At 44.5% G+C, this 18,864-nt stretch overlaps 2 protein-coding genes across 2 annotated transcripts; both read left to right on the forward strand.

Annotated features, from left to right (window-relative positions):
* Positions 1-244: 244 nt before the first annotated feature.
* On the forward strand, positions 245-6,980 carry LOC118077989 (vomeronasal type-2 receptor 26-like). Its single transcript, XM_088659954.1, has 5 exons — positions 245-535; positions 969-1,859; positions 2,234-2,452; positions 3,356-3,482; positions 6,079-6,980. The coding sequence occupies exons 1-5, from the start codon at positions 245-247 to the stop codon at positions 6,978-6,980; spliced, it is 2,430 nt and encodes an 809-aa protein (XP_088516080.1).
* A 3,305-nt stretch (positions 6,981-10,285) lies between these two features.
* Positions 10,286-17,189, forward strand: LOC118077988 (vomeronasal type-2 receptor 116-like). Its single transcript, XM_060269385.2, has 4 exons — positions 10,286-10,335; positions 11,387-11,678; positions 12,180-13,064; positions 16,911-17,189. Exons 1-4 carry the CDS (start codon positions 10,286-10,288, stop codon positions 17,187-17,189), a joined length of 1,506 nt encoding a protein of 501 aa, XP_060125368.2.
* The last annotated feature ends 1,675 nt before the right edge of the window (positions 17,190-18,864 follow it).

The following is an 18,864-nucleotide window of genomic DNA, read 5'->3' on the forward strand; positions in this document are numbered from 1 at the left end:
ACATGGGAGACCAAGGTTTCAATCCCCACTGGGTGACCTTGGGCCAGTGCCTGCCTCTCAGCCTGACCTACATCACTGGGCTGTTGTAGGGCTTAACTGGAGAAGGGATCTTGGGCTCCTTGGAGAGAGAAAAAGTGAGGTATACTGGTAGTTTGTTGTGGCTATAAGACCATGATATAATCTTTTGAAGCACAAGCCTTGATTCCACCATGACATACCGGTAGCACGTCCCTTTATCTGCAGCATGGTGACCAAGTTCTACCAGCACATCCTTGCCTTGGTGTTTGCTGTTGATGAGATCAATGAAAATCCCAGGATCTTGCCCAATGTCACCCTTGGGCTCCACATCTCTGACAGCTATACTGATTCAAGGAGGACTTACCACACCACTATGGACCTGCTCTTCAAATCCCATCACTTCATCCCCAACTACAAATGTGGCACCCAGGAAAATGTAATAGGAGTAATTGGAGGACTTAGTTCTGATACCTCTTCCTGCATGGCAGATATCTTGGGTCTTTACAAGATTCCACAGGTAGGATCTGAATACTGGAGCTCAGAGGCTTTCCTCTCATCTCCTCCATAATTCACTATTCTACTCTTTCCATCAGTAATTTGATGAAGTGTAAAGATAGAATGGTGTGGTGAGGAGAAGAAGAAGAATGAACTGAAATTTGCATTCATTACTATGCAATGATGCACATGAGAGGTGTGTAGGTTTAAAATAATTTCTTTCATTTGTACATAGAATCATGGAATCTTAGAGTTGGAAGTCATCCCAAGGGTCATCTAGTCCAACCCCCTGCAATGCAGGAATCTCAGCTAAAGCATCTAAGGAAGGAGAGTCCACCACCTCTTGTGGAAGTCTGATCCACTGCTGTGTAGAATTCCACTGCCTGTATAGAATTCCACTAATTTGAAATTTGGGGAAATAATTAGCTGCTCTTCCAACTCTTATTTTTTTAAAGATTTCATATGGCTCATTTGAGCCAGCAGTGAAGAATCAAATCAAGTTCCCTTCCTTTTACCGCATGGTACCCAGTGAAACCCTGCAATACCGAGGAATTATTGAGTTACTTCTTCACTTCAAGTGGAAATGGGTTGGGCTCTATGCTATAGATAATGAAGGTGGAGACCGATTCCTACAAACCATGGAGGAAATGCTTTTGCAGAATGGAATCTGTTCAGCGTTCACAGAAAGAGCTCAAACGCATCTGCGCCTCTCTGATAGCATACAGGAAATGCTCTACCACAAACAAAGTACTTTGCCAGTATTCATGCAGAGCAACGCCAATGCAGTTGTTATATATGGAGAAAGTGCCTCTATTACATGGTTGGGAGCAGTTATAGGGGGAATCAAGATAAGTCAAATGCTATTTCTGCAAAATAAGAGGCTCTCTACAGCAAAAGTGTGGGTCACAACAGCCCAAATAGATTTCACATTATACCCCATTCAGACAATTACTGATATGGACAGGCACATGTTTCATGGTGCTATCTCCTTCACAATTCATTCAAAGGAGATAGAAGACTTCCAAAAGTTTCTTCAGCTTGTAAATCCTTCATGGGCAAATGAAGACGGATTTATCAAAGTTTTCTGGGAGCAAGCATTCAGTTGTTCATTATCCAACTCATCAGCTGTGTCTCCCTTCACCTACCACAGGTGTACTGGAGAGGAGATGCTAGAGAGCCTTCCTGCACCTTATTTTGAAATGAGCATGACCGGCCACAGCTACAGCATTTATAACGCCGCCTACGCTTTGGCCCATGCCTTACATATCTTGCAGTCAGCTGGGCTGAAACGCAGTGCAAGGGACTCCAGCAACAGAATGGTTCCTCAGAATGTGGAGCCCTGGCAGGTAATGTTTCCTCATCTCCAGTGTCAACTGTCATTATATAGGTTCTGGACCATTTCCTGGACCCAATATCCATTGTTTGACCAGCCAGTGATCTACAGGATATTTGTATCCAGCTTTAATTTTCTCAATTTTCTTAAGTCTTCTTCCAAATACTGGCCCCATATAATCATGATTTTCCAGACTTATTTCTCCGCCATGTATCATTTTGCAAGTATCCTGCAGCACCCACTACAGTTACATTTTACACCCATTCATGATTTGTTACTCCCTTGCTGCTTCTGCTACTGCAAGTAGATTACTGTCCATGATGAATTGTAATGACTTGTAACCATATAGGAAAATGACCTTCAGGTCCTCATTCTCTTTCCACCCAGCTCCACTCAATCCTTCACAAAATCTCATTCAACAACACTGCTGGAGATGAAATTGCACTGGATGAGCATGGAGAATTAGCAGCTGGATTTGACATTACAAACTTGGTCACGTTCCCAAATAAATCGTATGTCAAAGTCAAAGTAGGGAGGCTGGATCCTCCTGGCAAAGTGATCACCATTTATGAGGACAGAATTGAATGGCACCGAAGCTTGACTCAGGTGAGGATAAGAGGTGTGTGTCAACACTGGTGGTCATTCGGCAATATGTGAGGGGAATGGATGTAACAAAAACTCTAAATGCCTCTCTTAGCATAATAAATAATTAAATGTGAAATTCATTGGGACCTCATGGTGAAAGGAGGGTAAATAATAACAGTAATGATAATAATACAAATAGGATAAAATGTTTTATTAGAGGGTAAATTAATAGATGGAGGGTCAGTATTTCATTGAAGGCAAGGCATCAATTTATGAACTACCTTTTCCTATACAGTGGTACCTCTGGTTAAGAACTTAATTCATTCCAGAGGTCCGCTCTTAACCTGAAACTGCTCTTTACCTGAAGCACCACTTTAGCTAATGGGGCCTCCTGCTGCCGCCACGCCGCCAGAGCACGATTTCTGTTCTCATCCTGAAGCAAAGTTATTAACCCAAGGTACTATTTTTGGGTTAGTGGAGTCTGTAACTTGAAGCGTTTGTAACCTGAATCGTTTGTAACCCGAGGTACCACTGTACACACGTTTCTGATTCTTAAATAAACCATTAAGATGAAAAATGCAATATTTAGAGGCATTAAGTCAGGACATCTTTAACCAAAGAGAGTCCTTGGCTTTCGCATAATGCATAATATTGACTGCTTTGTGACTGTGTGAAATCCCTGAGGCAAATCTCTAGTTAGTGATGTGAGATTGAATGTTAAACTATTTGATTCATTGATCAGGCTAAGTATGCAAATTTGAATCTGTCTTTGTATGATACTTAACAGAGCAGATATTCCTACTACTTATTGTATACCTGTGTACTTACAGCTTTTGCATTCTGTATCACTTGCCCTCCTGTTTGCTGGTTGATTATCTGATACAATATGAATTAAAGCTAAACCATTCCTATATATTTGGGTAGGTGCCACCCCTTTCAGTATGTAATGACAACTGCCGCCCTGGTTATGGGAAGAAAAAGAAGGAGGGGAAGACCTTTTGCTGCTATGATTGTGCTCCTTGTCCTGACGGGATGATCTCAAATGAGAAGGGTAGGATATGCTATGTTGCAATAGATCAAGTGATCCATTTTATCAGAGTAAAATGTGGGCAGCTCTTTTGCAAGTTCATTCTCAGTAACATAGTGGCCATTTTTAAATTATGGCATTATGCATGGATCCCCATTTTTACATAGATACAACAATCTAATGGATATTTTGTTATAATCATACCAAGGAATATATCAATAGCTCAGTGAATGATACATTATATGCAAATAAGTTCTTAAGATATCTCTGATAGCGCAGGCATTGGACCTGCAATCTTGAATGCATGAATGGAACTTTGATTAACTGTAATTGTGGAACTTTTATATGCCTGTTGTCTTTGTCCATGGAGTTTTCTTGGCAGGGATACTGGAGTGGCTTGCCAGTTCCTGCTCCAATACTTTGGCTCCAATACTTTGGCCACCTCATGAGAAGAGAAGACTCCCTGGAAAAGACCCTGATGTTGGGAAAGATGGAGGGCACAAGGAGAAGGGGACTACAGAGGACGAGATGGTTGGATAGTGTTCTTGAAGCTATGAACATGAGTCTGACCAAACTGTGGGAGACAGTGGAAGACAGGAGTGCCTGCCATGCTCTGGTCCATGGGGTTACAAAAAGTCGGACATGACTAAACGACTAAAGAACAGCAACAACAATGGGGATCCATGCATAATGCCATAATTGTGGAACAAAGATTAAAGATGATGTTTGAAGTCATACTCGAAAATTAAGAGCTTGAGAGATTTCTGGGGTTTCCAATGAGCAGCTATTTTGTAAACATCTTTGGAGGCATCTACAATGGTTTAACCTGAACGTAAAAAGAAACTCCCACCTTCTAGTACCAGTGCCCTGTCAGAATAATGAAGTGGAGGTTTGGTCTTCCTTCTCAGTCTTTTCCAGTCAACCATCCCTGCATCAGAGATCATGGCTAGTTTTACCCTTCATAGCCCTCACATTGATATGACAGGGAAGGCCTACCAATTTAATCACTCTCTAAGTCTCTTAGTTTTCTGTGGGTGAGCTAGGCATACAACATCATGGATACACTGAGAGTTTTGGGGAAAGATTTTGAGCACCACAATGTAGGTAGGAATATAGGAATATGAACTGATTGCCATACCCATCGGAGGAAAGATGGGAACTTGTTATGTGTACAAGAACAGAAAGGACATAATACATTGACAAGAAAAAGAAGTATAGGGATACTATGGGGTATGGCAGAGAGTCATATTCAACTAAAACATTGTGGTAGTGGAAGCAATGATCGCCACAAGCACAAGGAAACATCCCCCCTCTTATGTCCCCATTTGCCCCTGAACGCTCCCCAAAACTGATCTGGAGGTCCAACTGATTCTGTTGGACAAGAAGTCATGCTTACACTGATGGAATGATCTTCTTAGCACTACATTGAAAACAACCCATAATATTTAGTTCCTCCCCCCCCCAAAAAAAACAAAGAAACAACAAGAAGAAATACATTGCTTCTCAAAATCAAAATGTGGGTTTGTAATATTCTAAGGCTTGGGAGGAGAAACTTCTTCAGCCCAAATTCAATCTTCTAGGAAAACAGGCTACTGTTGGGTAGGGACAGAGACAGTAGTCAAATGGTTATAATCTATGCACCGTGGGTTAATTTCAGGCCATATTAAATGCATACGTTTGCACACAAACTATGCCCAGGCACCTGTCAATAGGCCAACTACACAAGAAAGAGGCAGCGTCACAGTTTGACAACACATTCCAGCCACACAAAAGGACTGGAGGAAGGAGCATGGCCTGGACAGAATCCCAAGGTCAGGAAAGGGATAGGGAAACACATTTAAACCCCAGGCCTGTCATTCCCAATGCTTGTCTTAAACCTTACTATTTCAACATAATATTAAGACTCATTTTGAAAAAATATTATTATTAAAATATTATTAGAAATTAGATTCATTATCAAAAAGTTTTTGATTTTTATAGGCAATTCATATTTAATCTATGTTCTATTAGAATCTGGTGTTATTTCTATTTGCATCCTGTGAACTCCTTTTCTGTGCAGCAAAAATGACCCTTAGTCAGACTTTCCTCTTGTCCCTAAATAAATGCCAGTTGCAAAATCACTTCCTTCCCCACCATAATGTGAGACTGGGGCATTCAGCAATAATCTCCTTTTAGCACATACTTCACTTATTCTTATTTTTTTATTAAGGATAATAAAAAATAATAATTTTCAGATACTTTGCAAGCAAAGTGTGTTTTGTGCATCTTATTAGAACTATGAAAGTCAGACTAGAAATAAAACATCAGAGGATGAATCAGACTGTTGGGGTTTTTAATTGAAAACGAGGCAGTTTGGGGAGAGTTCGATGTGACAGACCCAAGACACCTTTCTTTGTTGACTCCTACAATTTTGAACTACTGTTGTCTCATTTCACTGAACAGTACTTTTTATTTGCTGAGCAACAGGAGAAGAACATATTTCAATCCAGATATGATCCATGACATTTCTACCTGATGCACTTTGGGCAGAAGATTTTGAAACACTCCAGGGGTAAAAAGGCAAGGAAGTTCTTGAGCTTGAACCATTCTGGTTCTTACATTATCATCCATTCTTTTTCAGATGTAGAAACATGTGTCGGTTGTCCGGAAGACCAATATCCAAACAGAGGCCAGGATCAATGCATTCCTAAGATGCTAAACTTCCTGGCATTTGGTGACCCTTTGGCCATTGTTTCAACTTCCTCTGCACTATTGTTGTCTCTGATCACAGCTGCGGTGCTTGGCATCTTCATTAAGCACCGGGACACTGCCATAGTCAAAGCCAACAACAGAAGTCTCACCTACATTCTCCTCATCTCCCTCCTCTTCTGCTTCCTCTGCTCCTTGATGTTCATTGGGAAACCTAATGAGGTGACTTGCCTTCTCCGACAAACTGCTTTTGGTATCATCTTCTGTGTGTCCATCTCTAGCATCCTGGCCAAAACTGCATCTGTGCTTTTAGCCTTCATGGCCACCAAACCAGGATCTAGGATGAGGAAATGGGTGGGGAAACGATCGGCTTATTCCATCATTCTGTCCTGCTCCCAAATCCAAGTAGGGATCTGCGTTCTCTGGCTGGCAATGTTTCCTCCTTTTCCAGATGGAGATACACATGCAATGATTGATCAAATCGTACTCTTATGTAATGAAGGGTCGGTCACTATGTTCTACTGCGTCTTGGGCTTTATGGGCTTCCTGGCCATTGTTTGTTTCACTGTAGCTTTCATAGCCAGGAAGTTACCTGACAGCTTTAATGAAGCCAAGTTCATCACCTTCAGCATGTTGGTCTTCTGCAGTGTTTGGCTGACCTTCATTCCAACTTACCTGAGCACAAGAGGAAAAGACATGGTGGTGGTGGAGATCTTCTCCATACTGGCTTCCAGTGCTGGGTTACTGGGTTGCATCTTTACCCCTAAATGCTACATTATTGTGGTGAGACCTGAGCTGAACAACAAAGAACATCTAATAGTTAAAAAGAAATAAATGAGATAAAGTACACATAAATTTATCCCCTCCCACAACAGATATCCCTCTCCCCTCCCCATATATAATTTTAAAAATGGGAAACATTATTCCTGAGTTGTAAAGGTGAATCCGGTGGGTGCCACTGTTGAGTGATGTGCCCTTCAACATGCAATAAAAATATACAATGCCTCTATGAAATCATCCTCATCTCTCTTTACAGCTAAAGCCTGAGATTCCTTGTCAATTTTTCTGAAAGTGCTATGATTCACTCTTTCTGTTATCATATTGACTATTGCAAGTGTTCACACATGTGTATGCATTCACACACTGTTGAAGATTCATTCCCCGTGTCTGCATTCATGGGATTATTGTCTATCACATGATGATATATGTTTTCATTCCACAGAGTGGGAAGTGATGAGGACAGGATGTGTGTGTTACCGTGTGCCATGAAGTGGGACTATTGTCCTTTGTTCTTTCTCTTTGCTGCCTGATGCTAGAGAGAGAGGGAGTCATGTTGCAGTGCTCCAAGTGTGTTTATATGTAAATAAAATAGATTAGCCAAATGCTGAGTTGCTGAGGTCTGTTAAGCAACTGCTCAAATTCTGCTGATCCCTAAGTGTGCTAATGCAGACATTGAAAAAAATAAAAATAATTGCCAAACACAAAGTGTTCCCAGATCCCCTCTTTTAGAAATAGGATATATAGGCCACTTTCCAGTCCTCAGGTGCTAAGGCTGATCTGAAAAGTTGCCTGAGATTGCTCAGCTGGAAATATGCCAGAGCAAGTTCCTCCTCCTGATTCATCCAGAGCTCGTCCTGGTTAATTTAAAGCAGATTAATTTATGCTGGTGTAAATAAAATGAAATAAACAAATAAACCCCATTAGTATTCTGGGGGGTGAGGCGAACTGGGCAGGACAAAGAGAGACTTACATCTGTTTCAGATCCCCCTCATTTGGGTCATAGTACCCGAGACCTGATCTTGAAAACTTAGGCTTACACTCATTTATCAGTTTAGTTGGCAGTTGCCCCTCCCAGAGGCTGCAGAATGGAGTTTGGAATAGGGATAGTTTATGTCTATCCCTATTGAGAGCAGTACATGTGAAAAGGATCTAGGAGTCTTGGTAGACCACAAACTTGACATGAGTCAACAGTGTGATGCAGCAGCTAAAAAAGCCAATGCAATTCTGGGCTGCATCAATAGGAGTATAGCCATGAGATCAAGGGAAGTAATAGTACCACTGTATTCTGTGTCCAGTTCTGGGCACCACAGTTCAAGAAGGATACTGACAAGCTGGAATGTGTCCAGAAGAGGGAAACCAAAAGGCCTAGAAACGATGCCTTATGAGGAACGGCTTAGGGAGCTGGGTATGTTTAGCCTGGAGAAGAGAAGGTTAAGGGGTGATATGATAGCCATGTTCAAATATATAAAAGGATGTCATATAGAGGAGGGAGAAAGGTTGTTTTCTGCTGCTCCAGAGAAGCGGACACGGAGCAATGAATTCAAGCTACAAGAAAGAAGATTCCACCTAAACATTAGGAAGAACTTCCTGACAGTAAGAGCTGTTCGGCAGTGGAATTTGCTACCAAGGAGTGTGGTGGAGTCTCTTTCTTTGGAGGTCTTTAAGCAGAGGCTTGACAGGCATATGTCAAGAATGCTTTGATGGTGTTTCCTGCTTGGCAGGGGGTTGGACTGGATGGCCCTTGTAGTCTCTTCCAACTCTATGATTCTATGTCATCTTGAATTATGCTGGTTTCTATATTTAGGGTTGCTCTGTCCAAGGTGCATTGTGGCAGTGACATTTCTAGGCCATTTCTAGGCCACCACTTCTTTGATGATTTGTAGAATCATATACTAATGGATTAACTGGGATTTCCCTGTAGCTTCATCATCTGACATTATGTAACACCAGAATCAACCAGATCCATCTGCTAAATGGGGCACACCAGGGGGCTATTTCTGATGGCAAAAAACACTGGGCCAATGGCCTTCCTCAGAGGGTGGTACACTTTCCTTTGTTAGGTCATTGTAAGCAGAGGATGAATGCCCACCTAAGTATAAGGAATTGTATGGCAGTGGATTCCCTGAAGAGGCTGGGGTGGACTATATGGCCTTTGAGGTCCCTTCCAACTCTATGATTCTATTATACAATATAAAGAAACAGACAAACTATTACGGGAGAAAGATGTTTGCTCTGGCAGTTCTACTACCATTAAGACAACCACTGAGTCAACAAATTGGAAAAGTAATTGTCTCCCCTGTCATTATATGAATCACTATAATTGACCAAAAGCCCCAGCAGCTTTCTTGGAAGCTACAGAGGGCGGGAAATCAACAAGCAGGCCTAGAATGGCTATAAGTACCCCAATGCTTCTGATGCAGCCAAGATTAGGCTCAAGAGGGGGCTCCGTCAGTTTCCCTCTTTCATTGTATATAATACTGTATATTCTTCAGATCTTGTCCCTTGACAATGTAGATGATGAAGGGCACTGGCAGAGTCTGTTTCCATCCAAGACGTAATACTGAAATCAGGCTGGTGGTGAGAATGATGTTTTGACCTGAGAAACACAGGAGCCTCGTTTGCAGAAGGAAGTTTTCCATCCAGATGTTGGTCCTCCTCCTCCTGCTGCTGCTCCCAAACATGGTGTTCACAGTTCATGCCAGTAAGTGTGCCAGAAGCATTCCAGCACCTATTCCACATGACTGGTATGAGACCAGTGAGCTCCTCATTGGTGGGGTGGCATCTCTTATGCATTACTTTTCCCCTGAAATTGTATTCAACAAGCACCCTTCTCGGGCCTCGATAACCACCCCAACGTAAGAAAAATGCCTGTCATTTTATTTTAGTGGTGTTTAATCTTTATATATGAATGACCAACTGCAGATCATACTGCTTTGAAAAGATATTAGAATTTTTCAGAAACAGTGGGTGGGTGGGTGGATAAGAACCACTGGTTGAGAAAAACATGAAATTCTCAAACATCAATGAGTGTAAACTGTGCCTTTGTGGTCAGTTGGGCATTTGGAAACATTATCCTTTGATGATCCAATTATTCTAATCTCTGATATATATGTATTGAAGGAGAAGCATTTTTGTTTTATGAAAATTGTACACATCCAGGCACATTGAACCTACAAAGTTCCATATTTCAGGAGTGGGCAATTTGCAGCCTTTCAGCTAATTGTAGATGGGTGGCAAAGGGGAGGAAATTGAGAGAAAGGAGGGTGAGACAGAATTCGTGGGGGGGAGGGAGGGGGGAGGGAGGGAGGGAGGGAGGGAGAAGGAGAGAGAGATGGCAGTAATTCAGAAAGAAAAGGGAAATGAATGTCTGCATCTTCAGTGGACAGGGATGGAGTAAGACAGGGCGCTGGTAAGGACAAAATTGTGGGAGAAAGAGAGTGTCCTGCTGGTGTGTCCATATAGCTCCAACCTCCCCACAGCCCCATCCTTTCTCACCCCATTAAGGTAAACGTCAGCCACACTGGTTTGGGGAGAGAGGCTCTGCAGCAGTTCTACTATTCTGTACTTGTTAGAAAGTGCAGAGAGAGAGAGAGAAATGAGCGGAGTAAAAAATGCCAGTCAACACTTTGTGCCCATTGACTACCTATTTCCAGAGAAAACCTGAACATAACAGAACAAACAGAAACTTTGAATGATCCATTTGTGTCATGTAACAGGTTGCTAAAGAAAAGCCTGAAGCATGGCAGCAAACAGTTCACTACAGTAGTAGAGCATGCAGAAGCTTCCTAATACAGGGCAAGGTAATGTCAGTAGAGTTGGGGAATGCTCCTCTTTAAAACTTTTTGAGCACCAGATAGAACAGACCAGGGCTAGGGAGCCTGTGGTTTTTATTCTGCTGCTAGACTCCACCCCCGTCCTCCCTCTTCATTAATCACGGTGGCTGTGGCTGATGGGAGTTGGGAGCCCAGTGTCATCTCAATGGCCACAAGTTTGCCTTCCTCTTGTACAGACAATGGTGAAACAGAGGGACTCAGAAGAAACCAGCTTCCAACCATGCAATGCAGCAAACGTTAGCCCCAACACATTCTCCTTCTTCCCTTGGGAAGACTTAACTGGTGAATAACTCTTCTGGTTCTATCATCTTCTTATAGTCAGGTAACTGAATACTGAAGAAGAGTACTGTGAGGAGATGAATACTGTGATGAGATATTTTGTGCAATGCATCATTATTCTGACAGTAAGAGCTGTTCGGCAGTGGAATTTGCTGCCAAGGAGTGTGGTGGACTCTCCTTCTTTGGAGGTCTTTAAGCGGAGGCTTGACAGCCACCTGTCAGGAAAGCTTTAATTGTGTTTCCTGCTTGGCAGGGGGTTGGACTGGATGGCCCTTGTGGTCTCTTCCAACTCTATGATTCTATGATTCTATGATTATCCTGTGAAATACCAAGTCACTTTATTTGCAGCCTGGTAACCAAGTTCTACCAGCACATCCTTGCCTTGGTGTTTGCTGTTGATGAGATCAATGAGAACCCCAGGATCTTGCCCAATGTCACCCTTGGGCTCCACATCTATGACAGCTATACTGATTCAAGGATGACCTACCGCACCACTATGGACCTGCTCTTCAAATCCCATCACTTCATCCCCAACTACAAATGTGGCACCCAGGAAAATGTAATAGGAGTCATAGGGGGATTCAGCTCTGATACATCCTCACGCATGGCAGACATCTTGGGTCTTTTCAAGATTCCACAGGTAGGATCTGAGAAGCAGAGAAATGGGAACTTCCTTTCATCGCCCACCACAATTTAGCCAGCTCCTCTCTTTCTAGTAGGATCCATAGTTATGGAAGTGGTGTAATGAGGAAGGAAAATTAATATGGTCTGAATGACGTGGACTTGCATCATGGAATGTCCTGTTTTAGTTGTCTTGTTTTAGTTGATTGATTTTTGACTTAGAAGTGAGGTAGGAATGATCAAAATAAAATAATATGGGTATCCAACTATGAGAATGAGATGGGAGAAGTCCCAAAAATGTGCATTATACACATAGAAAAGAAATAAGACTGAATAGCTCAAGGAAAAGAGAGCATATGTTTATTTTGTGCATGTTTGTAAAAGGAAACAGCGGCTTAAAAAGAAGTAAATTGTGGGTACTGTATATAAAATTGCACTGTATGGAAATATTTAGATAAATGGAATCAGTATGAGCTCCTGTTTCCCCTGTGTATGTACTGCCTGGCTTTTGTTTTTTCAGATTTCATATGGCTCTTTTCAACCAGCAGTCAATTACCAAACCAAGTCCCCTTCCTTTTATCGAATGGTTCCTAGTGAAGATTTTCAGTACAGAGGAATCGTCCAGTTGCTTTTGCATTTTGGATGGAAATGGGTAGGTCTCATTGCCCAAGATGATGAAGGTGGGGAACATTTCTTGGAGATCATAGAATCAATGCTCTCCCAAAGTGGGATCTGTTCTGAATTCACAGACATAGTTCCAACAAATGTGCGCTACTCCAAAAGTCTGTTTCAAATGTTCTCAAACCGAGTCAGAAACCTCCCAGGTTTTTTGGTGAGCAAAGCCAATGCTGTTATTGTATCTGGAGAAAGTGCCCCAGTTACATGGTTGGCAAATACTGTAGTAGCAATCCAAGCCTATCAACAAAAATACCCTTTGCACAAACTCTCTGCGGCAAAGGTGTGGATCACGACAGCCCAAATTGATTTCAAGTTCTTTAAAGTTCAAATGGTGACTGGCCTTTCGACCCAAATGTTCCATGGCGCTCTCGCTTTCACAATTCACACCAAGGAGGTTCGAGATTTCTATGACTTTCTTCGGAAAGTAAACCCTTCCTGGGCAGATGGAGATGGTTTCATCAGTGATTTCTGGGCAGAATCATTCTATTGTTCTGCTTCAGACTCGGGAATTTCTAAGTTCTTCAGCCTTGCATGCACAGAAGAGGAGATGCTGGAGAGCCTTGCTACACCGTTCTTTGAAATGCGCATGACTGGCCACAGCTACAGTATCTATAATGCTGTCCATGCTCTAGCACATGCCTTGCATACCTGGTACTTAGTGAAAGCCAGCAACAGAAGAACGGAGGCTTGGGGTGGACTGTCTTCTTGGAACGTGGAGCCCTGGCAGGTAGTGCTTCTTTACAGACAAGCTGTTGTGCCCTGGGTTTAGGGCAGTGGCGTCGCATACAGAAGAGAGATTTTTTGAAAATGCTGCAGCACACTAAGTGCAGAGGGATATTCAAGAATACCCCTCCACCTGTGGCAAATTGGAAAACTTGAAAAGAGGCATAAACATACCTCCCATTGTGCAGGAGCTAAAGACCAGGTACCCATTTAGTTAACTTACAGTACAATGGTCTAGGTCACGGGTGTCAAAGACAAGGCCCGCGGGCCAAATACGGCCCGCCAGACCTCGTCATGTGGCCCGTGTAGCCGCCGCTTGCCTGCCCGTCACTTGCCTGCCCGTTCGCCCGCCGCTTGCCACTCGCAGCTTTCCCTCCTCTTGCTGCTTGCTGCTGGCTGCAGAGGCGCTTCCCTGCAATGCCTGCAATGCCCTGCAGGGGGCACAGGGCCCCGCAGGCGGGGAGGCGGTGGAACCTGAGAGCGCGCGCGCCCAGCTCCTTCCCCTTCCTCGCCCTGTCGCACTTCCTCCGTTCCTCCGAGTCCGAGGCGACGAGCAGCAGCTGAAGCAGCGACGGCGCTGGCCGCCCGAGCGCCAGGGCCGTCTTCAGCTTATCTGGCGCCGCGTGGTGCACAGATTCCTCAAGCGCCCCCACCCTCACCCCCACCCCCATGTTTCCCTCTGGGCGGGCAGCGGCTGGAGGGCGGCTCCTCTGGCTGGACGGAGGCTCCGAGCACCGTGCATCGCGGCATGGTGGAGTCGGGCAAGCGCTGTGGGGCTGGAGGGCGGCTCCTCCAGCAGGGAGGAGATGCCGTGGAGGAGCTGGGAGCGTGTGAGAACCATGCACCCCTTTTTGAACTCCTGAACAACAAGAAGATATGATTCTGGGGTTTCAAAAGCAACTTTAAAAACCCAAACCAGAAATTTGTTTGTTACAGCAAATGGGGAGAAGCAGCAGTGAGACTGGGCGGGGATGAGAGGCAGAGAGAGTATGTTAAGTTTCAAGAGAGCAAGAGTGAGATCGATGGTGGGGGAGATGTTTAAGAGAGGAGAGAAGAAACTTTTTTAAAAAAATCTGCACTGATCGAGGGAGGATCTCCAGGATCTTTCCAGCAGTTCTCCCGAAGTAATCACCATGTAAACACAGCTGCTGCAAACCCCAGGAGTTACGAGAGAGAGAGAGAGCGCACTTTTACGCACGTATCTCTGCACCCTGCCGAGGTTCCCCCCCCCCCCCCGCACTCCGCTTTTCTTTTGAAAGGCGTTCCGAATGAGTGGAAAGTAATCACTGTGTCAGTTAAAGTGAGTGTTGCAGGGAAAGCGGATCCTAGGCGCTGTGTGTGTGTGTGTGTGTGTGTGTGTGTGAGAGAGAGAGAGAGAGAGAGAGAGAGAGAGAGAGAGAGAGAGAGAGAGAGAGAGAATGAATCCTGGGCTGTAAACGCCTCCTCCAAACACAGCTGCTGCAAACCCCAGGAGTTACGAGAGAGAGAGTGCTCGAGAGAGCTTTTACATACGCATCTCTGCACCCCGCCGATCTCTCGCTTTGGGTGGAAGGTGTATGTATTTAAGACCCAGACAAGCTGGACAGAGGGACCCTGCTTGGGCCGCTTTCCCACAGGGCCCTAATGCACCCCGGCTTCCTCGCCCCGGTGGAAGAAGGCGGCTCGCGCTCCACACTCTGCTCCACTTTTGTGCGCTTCATGGAAGCAAATTGGAGAGAGACCCATCGCTATCCTCGTCCTCCTTTCTCTACAACCCAGCCCACCAGTAGCAGATAACAGGAAGTCCAGGTAACTGGACTTCCATTAGACTGCAGCTTTGTGGGGAATTACATGACTGAATGCTCCTCCACTTTTAAAATAATACCCTAAGACAGAAATTTAAAAGTCAAGAAGATGGTGTCTAGTGTGTGTTTGTTTTTAATCTTTGATGATCTCTTCCCCATTCCCATGGAGGAATAGTCAAGCACACAAAATCCCATCTGCAGTCCAGAAATAATTTTGCTACATTGTTTCTTTATTTGTCCAGCCAATATCAATTTGATAGTAATCACTGAGACTTTCAGAAAGTGACACTTGACTACAGCCTATGTTGGAGCTAGGGGAAAAAAAAGATGATTCACACACTTGTTTTTACATAGTGATGACTGTGTGATGGAGCAGTTGTGAGCTATTATTTTTCTCATAGCAACTGGTCTTCTGAATGCCCACTAAATCACTGTGGTTTACCACGTCCTGGAGAATGTTCAGCGTACAAGTCAGGGTGAACACATGAAACTGCCTTATACCGAGTCAGACAATTGATCCACTGCCTACTCTGCCAGAGACTCTTCAAGGACTCAGTCTGCACTATACAATTGAAACAGTGTCATAGCATAATAATAATAATAATAATAATAATAATAATAATAATAATATATTATTATTTGTACCCTGCCCATCTGGCTAGGTTTCCCCAGCCACTCTGGGCGGCTTCCAACAAAAATTAAAAATACATTAAAATGTCACATATTAAAAAGCTTCCCTAAACAGGGCTGCCTTCAGATATCTTCTAAAAGTCAGGGAGTTGTTTATTTCCTTGACATCTGGTGGGAGGGCGTTCCAAGGGGACTACATTATTACAAAAAACATTACATTATTACAAAAAACAGTAATAATTGAATGCAGTGACAATAATTTATGATAATAAAGAGTGGACACATAGTCCTACAGATACAACCGGCCCTTTGAGGGTGACCAAACTGCTGATGCGGCCCCCGATGAATTTGAGTTTGACACCCCTGGTCTAGGTGAGTGCAGGATTTCAACCTAGGCTTGAGACTTGCATAGAAGGGAGGAAGCAAGCTTATGGTGCGTTCAACAGTTGTGCATCAGGACAGGAAATCAACATGTTGAGAGATTTCTTATATGGAAATATAATACAGTGGTATCTCGGTTTACGAACAGCCCTGCTTACAAACTATTCAGTTTACAAACTCCGCAATACCGGAAGTAGTGTTCCGGTTTGCAAACTTTACCTTGGTTTACGAACGGAAGCCGAACGGTGGAAGCGTGCCTTGGTTTAAGAACGGATTCGGTTTAAGAATGAACTTCCGGAACGGATTAAGTTCGTAAACCGAAGTAGCACTGTAAAGGGGAAAGCTTCACCTATTTACATTCTGTCCATCAGATATTTTATTATATTTATTATATTTTATTATGTAATAAAAACAGTCATCACTATTTTTATTTTTGGACATCCCATTCCATCTGGAAAAGAGAACCAAAAAATAGCATATGTCAAAGGGCATTTAAAAAATGCACTTAATTTCTGCATACTGTATATTCCTGGTATAAGACTACTTTTTAACCCAGGAAAATCTTCTCAAAAGTCAGGGGTCGTCTTATACGCCGGGTTGTATTTCTTATACCGCGAGTATATCCCAAACTCTATATTTTAACTGGAAAATAAGACGTATAAGACACCCAGTTGTCATACACCGGAATATACGGTAGATTTTTTTAAAAAAATCCCTTTAAAATACGTGCAGAAGTGGAACCAGACAGGCTGAGTTCTGTCCTCCTGTAGAAGCAGAGATTCTAAAATTCATTTTTCATAGGAAGTAGTGTTAGTTTGAGATCTACGTGTCCAAAAATAACTGATTCCAGTTCACATTTGTCTCTACAAGATGAATTAGTTTGTGTTGAGTTCACAGTGGAATTCAAGTTCATTCGACTTCTGGCCCTCCATATATTGGTGAGCACGGATGGGAGTTGCCGTGTGAAAACATCTGGAGGACCACAGCTTCTCCATCCCCACATTAAGCCCCACTTTAATATTTCAACATTTTTTATCTTTCTCTTTTTTCCCAAGCTCCACTCATTCCTTCACCAGATCTCATTCAATAACAGCGTTGGAGATTTAATTGCACTCAATGAACATGGAGAATTAGCAGCGGGATTTGATGTTACAAATGTGCTCACTTTCCCTAACAATTCCTACATCAGGGTGAAGGTGGGGACGCTGGACCCTCACAACCCTCCTGGCAAAGAACTGACCATTGATGAGGACAGTCCCTTGGAATGGCACAGAGGCTTGGCTCAGGTTTCAAGTATCAACATTCATCGTCATGCAGTGAAGTGGGAGGGTTAAGAGATGTTAAGGAGGGATGAATAATATTCATGCAATGCACAGCTTTGAAATTCAGTGGAATACCACATTGTGTTGACAAATAAGAGTGTGCTAAAACGATGAGGAAATAAATATGTGGAGGGTGGGCATTCCTGTGGAGACAAACTGCCATTATCTACTTCATTAAACTACTGTATCTACAGTGATTTACAGTAAAATAAGCACATAAAATGCACAGGTCAAAACATAAACCACAAATCACTGTTGCAGCAGAATGTATTGATTAGGGTGATGACTTTTTTACAACCTCATTTCCCTGTATCATAATTTGATGAGCTTTCATTAAAGGTTAGATAAAATCTTACTTTCAAAGAGATTTGATTTTAAAAAAACCTCACACACAAAATGATTTAAAAAAAAATATTTATCAGTTTTTTTACCATTTTTGAAGTCACTGTAAGCAGATATAAAATTGAACCCAAGCTTTAGAGTCACATATATACAACATTACCGTGTTTCTCATATTTTAAGGCATCCCCAAAAAATAAGCCATGACAGGATTTCTAAGGGTTGGTGAAAAATAAGACATACCCCGAAAATAAGCCATGTCGTGTAGCCCCGACCGAGCGAGAGGCGAAGGCGCGGGACCCAGCAGGAGCTCCCTGCCTGCTTCCCCGAGCCGTCGCGCATCGGGGGACAGAGCCGAAGATCGGAGGGCGCTCCTTGCTGGGCTTGACAAGCCCGGCAAACAGCGCCCGCCGATCTTCGGACCTGTGCTGTGTGACAGGCAGGGGTGGGGGGAAGCGGAGATCGTTCTCCGCTCTCCCCCCACCCCCGCCTGTCACCAAAGATCGGCGGGCGCTCCTTGCTGGGCTTGACAAGCCCGGCAAACAGCGCCCGCCGATCTTCGGACCTGTCCTGTGTGACAGGCGGGGGTGGGGGGGGGAAGCGGAGATCGTTCTCCGCTCTCCCCCCACCCCCGCCTGTCACCAAAGATCGGCGGGCGCTGTTTGCTGGGCTTGACAAGCCCGGCAAACAGCGCCCGCCGATCTTCGGACCTGTCCTGTGTGACAGGCGGGGGTGGGGGGGAAGCGGAGATCGTTCTCCGCTCTCCCCCCACCCCCGCCTGTCACCAAAGATCGGCGGGCACTGTTTGCTGGGCTTGACAAGCCCGGCAAACAGCGCCCGCCGATCTTCGGACCTGTCCTGTGTGACAGGTGGGGGTGGGGGGGGAAGCGGAGATCGTTCTCTGCTCTCCGCCCACCCCCGCCTGTCACCGAAGATCGGCGGGCGCTCCTAGCTGGGCTTGACAAGCCCGGCAAACAGCGCCCGCCGATCTTCGGCCCTGTGCTGTGTGACAGGCGGGGGTGGGCGAGAAGCGGAGATCGTTCTCCGCTCTCCCCCCACCCCCGCCTGTCACCAAAGATCGGCGGGCGCTCCTTGCTGGGCTTGACAAGCCCGGCAAACAGCGCCCGCCGACCTGTGCTGTGTGACAGGCGGGGGTGGGGGAGAAGCGGAGATCGTTCTCCGCTCTCCGCCCACCCCCGCCTGTCACCAAAGATCGGCGGGCGCTCCTTGCTGGGCTTGACAAGCCCGGCAAACAGCACCCGCCGACCTGTGCTGTGTGACAGGCGGGGGTGGGGGAGAAGCGGAGATCGTTCTCCGCTCTCCCCCCACCCCCGCCTGTCACCAAAGA

This window comes from Zootoca vivipara, chromosome 16 (assembly GCF_965207765.1).
Source record: "Zootoca vivipara chromosome 16, rZooViv2.hap1.1, whole genome shotgun sequence".
Taxonomy (NCBI): domain Eukaryota; kingdom Metazoa; phylum Chordata; class Lepidosauria; order Squamata; family Lacertidae; genus Zootoca; species Zootoca vivipara.

Coding starts and splice junctions, on each gene's coding strand:
- LOC118077989 (XM_088659954.1), top strand. CDS start 245: ATGGTGACCAAGTTCTACCAGCACATCCTTGCCTTGGTGTTTGCTGTT. Junction 1,860..2,233: donor AGAATGTGGAGCCCTGGCAG/GTAATGTTTCCT, acceptor CTTTCCACCCAG/CTCCACTCAATCCTTCACAA. Junction 2,453..3,355: donor GGCACCGAAGCTTGACTCAG/GTGAGGATAAGA, acceptor ATATTTGGGTAG/GTGCCACCCCTTTCAGTATG.
- LOC118077988 (XM_060269385.2), top strand. CDS start 10,286: ATGAATGTCTGCATCTTCAGTGGACAGGGATGGAGTAAGACAGGGCGC. Junction 10,336..11,386: donor TGGAGTAAGACAGGGCGCTG/GTAAGGACAAAA, acceptor CTTTATTTGCAG/CCTGGTAACCAAGTTCTACC. Junction 13,065..16,910: donor GGAACGTGGAGCCCTGGCAG/GTAGTGCTTCTT, acceptor TTTTTTCCCAAG/CTCCACTCATTCCTTCACCA.